The 4,177-nt window shown below is 37.8% G+C and overlaps 1 protein-coding gene across 2 annotated transcripts in view; it reads right to left on the minus strand.

Moving 5' to 3' along the window:
- Positions 1 to 4,177, minus strand: part of CMBL (carboxymethylenebutenolidase homolog (Pseudomonas)) — a 24,878-nt gene that overhangs the window by 12,983 nt on the left and 7,718 nt on the right. Inside the window, exons 2-3 of one of the 2 annotated variants that reach the window (XM_008588695.1) lie at positions 3,670 to 3,745; positions 173 to 406 (exon numbers count right to left, since the gene is read on the minus strand). In XM_008588695.1, coding sequence (XP_008586917.1) covers positions 173 to 387 — 215 coding nt within the window. In that variant the 5' untranslated portion in view covers positions 388 to 406; positions 3,670 to 3,745. The remainder of the gene's footprint in view (positions 1 to 172; positions 407 to 3,669; positions 3,746 to 4,177) is intronic. The other variant, XM_008588696.1, reaches the window with a different exon arrangement.

Here is a 4,177-nt window from a genome sequence, read left to right on the forward strand (position 1 = left end):
CCACCACGTGGGTGTTTAATTCCATATGACATTTCCCATTTACCTTCACCACAGTGAGATAAGGAAGTAGATCATGAAAATTAGAGTATAGTCACGTTTTGTTTGTTTTCTTTCTGAAGGGACCACAGACATTTACATGAATTTAAGCCAAGGAACAGAATTTTATACGTACGTGTATCCATTTCCAGCGATCATGTCAGCCATATACCTGGTATTAGGCAATTGCCAGCCGAATATATCTTGAATGACAATCACAGCTTTGCCTGTGTCGACGGGGGATTTGGTGACATATGCCTTTATGTGCTCGACCTGAACTTCACGTCCCATCCCTCCATAGTCAAGCCTATGGCCAATGTCGCAGGGACAGGGATGAGCTTCATTAGCCATTGGAGATATTTAAGTTGAGCTACAGGGAGAGAAACACACATTATATTCTGAGTGGTGCAAATCTAAAGATTACAAACAGTAAGTAAATTGACATGAAGTTTACAGTGGAAGGGACTAGCCAGCTCTCTGGAGTCTCTCATGAGGGCACTAGTCCCAATCATAAGGGCTCTGCCCTCATGACCTAATCACCTCCCAAAGGCCTCCACCTCCCAATACCATCATCTTGGGGGTTAGGATTTCAACATATGGATTTGGAGGAACACAACACTCAGAGCACAGCAGAACCTACAAAGAGAAAATAATGAGACGAAAATAAACAATAGAGAAAATCCAAAACGATTAAAATCGAATTCCTTGAAGAGTTACAAAATAGACACATCTCCAGCAAAACTGATCAATAAACAGGAAAGAATTATAAACACACACAAATAAAACAATATCTGGAATGAAAAAGTGACATAGTTAAAGGTTTTCTCTTTAAAAATCAAAAGAAAGCAGTATGAACAACTTTATGCTAATAAATTAGAAAACAGACAAAATTGATAAATTAGTAAAATATAAAAAGACAGGGAATGTTTCCCAACTATTTTATATGCCTAACTTCAAAAATCAATGGTAAAAGGATAACAGGTAGTGAGACTCTCTAGATTAAAAGAAATTAAAGAGGGCCGAGCCCATGGCGCACTCGGGAGAGTGCAGCGCTTGGGTGCGCAGCAGTGCTCCCGCCGCGGGTTCGGATCCTATATAGGGATGACTGGTGCGCTCACTGGCTGAGCACAGTGCGGCCGGTCTCAAAAAAGGACAAAAAAAAAAAGAAAGAAATTAAAGAGAAAAAAACCCAATTGCACCATGTGAACCTTACCTAGATCCTGGTCCAAAATTAAGAAGAGCTATAGGAGACATCTGGGGGACAACTGGGGAAGTGAAAATGGATGACAGTTGATACTGTGAATTATCATTAATTTTATAAGGTATGATTAAGGTGTGATAATGTGATTATGTAGTGCTCCTATTTTTAGACAATATGTGCTCAAATACTGGGAGATGAAGTGTCATAACATCCATAATTTGCCCTTAAATGGTTCATAAACACACATCACATGACACACATACAGATACATCAAGCAAGATGGCAAACAGTTTGTTGTACTATTCTTTCCATTTTTCTGTATTTGAAAATTTTTCATAATAGAAAGTTGGGGTGGGAGACCTAACCCCAGAAATATTCACCAATCAAAAGAAAAAAAATCAGGAGTCAATGTCAACTTGGAGCAAATAAAATCTGGCTATATCTTGGAAATGAAAACTGAACAAAGACAAGATGAGAATGAAAAATTGTATAACGCCCTTACTTATGAATTTAGATACAAAAATCCTAAATAAAATATTAGCACACTAAATCTTGCAATGTATTTTTAAATGTCTATATCATGACTGTATCAGGAATGCAAAGATAGTTTACTGTTAGACATTTTATGATGTAACCCAATATTTTAACAAATTAAAAGAGTAAGTCCGTGTCATCATCCCAACAGATGCAGAAAAAGCATTGATAAAATGTGACAACTGTTATGGGCAGAATGTGTTATATTCCCCAAAATTCACAGGTTGAAGCCCTAACCTCCACTGTGGCTATATTTGGAGATAGGGCCTTTAGGAGGTAATTAAGGTTAAATGAGATCATAAGGGTGTGGCCTTGAGGGGATTAATGTCCTTATAAGATGAGACACCAGAGAGCTCCTAGCTCTCCCATGTTCTCTCTCTCCCCACCTCTGTGCACACACACACGCACCAAAAAAAGGTGGCCATCTACAAGCCAGAAAGAGAGCCCTTTACAAGAAACCACATTAGCCAGAAGCTTGATCTTGGATTTCTAGCTTCCAGAATTATAAGAAAATAAATCCCTGTTGTTTGAGCCATACAGGCTGTGGTATTTTGTTCTGGCAGCCCAGGCAGACTAAGACAACAGCCATTCACGGTAAAGGGGAAAAAAATTTCCTACCCGATAAAGGGCATACTAAATCCCTATAGCAAACACCATTCCTTTTAAAGCCAGGAGGAAGGGAAAGACACCACTTATCATTACTCCTGTCCTACATGGAACGGAGGGTCCAGCAAACACAAGAAAACAAGGAAAAGAAGAACAGTTTATAAGAATTGGACAGGAAGAAAAATTATCATTATCTTTTGACTATAAGATTAGCTCCATAGAAACTTCAAGTTTAAGGACAAACAAATAGAACAAATGAGAGAGTTTAGCAAGGCTCAAATTATCATTATCTTTTGACTATAAGATTAGCTCCATAGAAACTTCAAGTTTAAGGACAAATAGAACAAATGAGAGAGTTTTAGCAAGGCTGTGCACACAAGACTATACAAAAATCAACAGCTTTCTCGTATACCGGCAGCAATCATTAGGAGATATAATTTGCATAGAATACCACTCAAAATATCAACATTTGTTAGACAGAAATAATGCTAACAATAGATGTGTAAAGAAAATTTACTTTTTAATAAGACCTAAATAAATGAAGACATGTATCATGTTAATTGATTAGTCATTAAAAGAATCAATATTGTAAAGATGGCAATTTTCTTCAAATTAACCTGTAAATTCAATGCAAGTACAATAGAAATTCCAAAAGGATTTTTCATATTAAAATTAATGAAAAAGGGTAAGGGAGAAGAAGAGCCAAGATAACTAAAATAAAATAAAAGAGGAAAACATAACCTTAGGAGACAACAAAACCTATTATAAATATATTAAAACAGGGGCTGGCCGGTTAGAACAAAGACACCAGTAACAGATTCATGCTTCTCTATCTATTCACTCAAGAAATACTTGTTAAGGGACAACGCTATGATAAACACTGTTGTAGGTTCTGGGGAAAGTGCAGAGCATAAAGCGTATAAAAATTCCTGACCTCATGGAGTGTGCATTCTAATGGGATGAAACACAGGTCGAGCATCCCTATTCTGAAAATCTGAAAACAAAAATGCTCCAAAATCCAAAACTTTTTGAGCATCGACATGACCCCACAAGTGAAAAATTCCACCCTATGGTCCTAAGCATTTAGCATAAGGGATAGTTGTCCTGTCACTGCAGGAAAAGTGACAACATGGTGAAAATGTGTGACAGGCTTATTGAAAGACTACAGCACCATGCATTCACAACAGAACAAGATTTTATAAACATGTTAGTTTATAAAATCAAAGAGAGACATCTAAGACAAACGCTGCTGTTAATGATGCAGATGACTCTGGAGGAAACATTTTAAAAACCTTCCAGCAGAATGCCTCTTCTTCCCTAGAGGACCCACTTCCTGGTCCCTCAACTGCTTCTGATGTTTCTTCTCACCTAAAAAAATAAAATACGTATACAGTAACCGTTTATCAAAACAGAGCATCGTAGGTAGAGACGGAACACCTGCTGAGATCTGTTGTTGCTGTGGTTTAACTGTGTTGCTTAGTTACCCTGAACACATTACTGTTTCGCTGCATTCACGGTGTGTCGTATTTTTTACTGTTAATTACTTCTGTGTGGATAAGTATAAGAAAATGACTGCTTATTGGTAGCATATAAATCCAACGTCAGGAATAACGGTGATGCCAACCAACCAGATTGTCCACATGGGTGGCTGATAGTGACACCTCTACTTTCTGATGGTTCAGTGCACACAAACTTTGTTTCATGCACAAAATTATTTAAAATGCTGTATAAAATTACCTTCAGCCTATGTGTATAGGGGCCGGCCCGGTGGCGCACTGCTATAGTGCGCCGCTTGGGAAG

The sequence above is a fragment of the Galeopterus variegatus genome, unplaced genomic scaffold (genome assembly GCF_000696425.1).
Source record: "Galeopterus variegatus unplaced genomic scaffold, G_variegatus-3.0.2 Scaffold4972, whole genome shotgun sequence".
Classification (NCBI taxonomy): domain Eukaryota; kingdom Metazoa; phylum Chordata; class Mammalia; order Dermoptera; family Cynocephalidae; genus Galeopterus; species Galeopterus variegatus.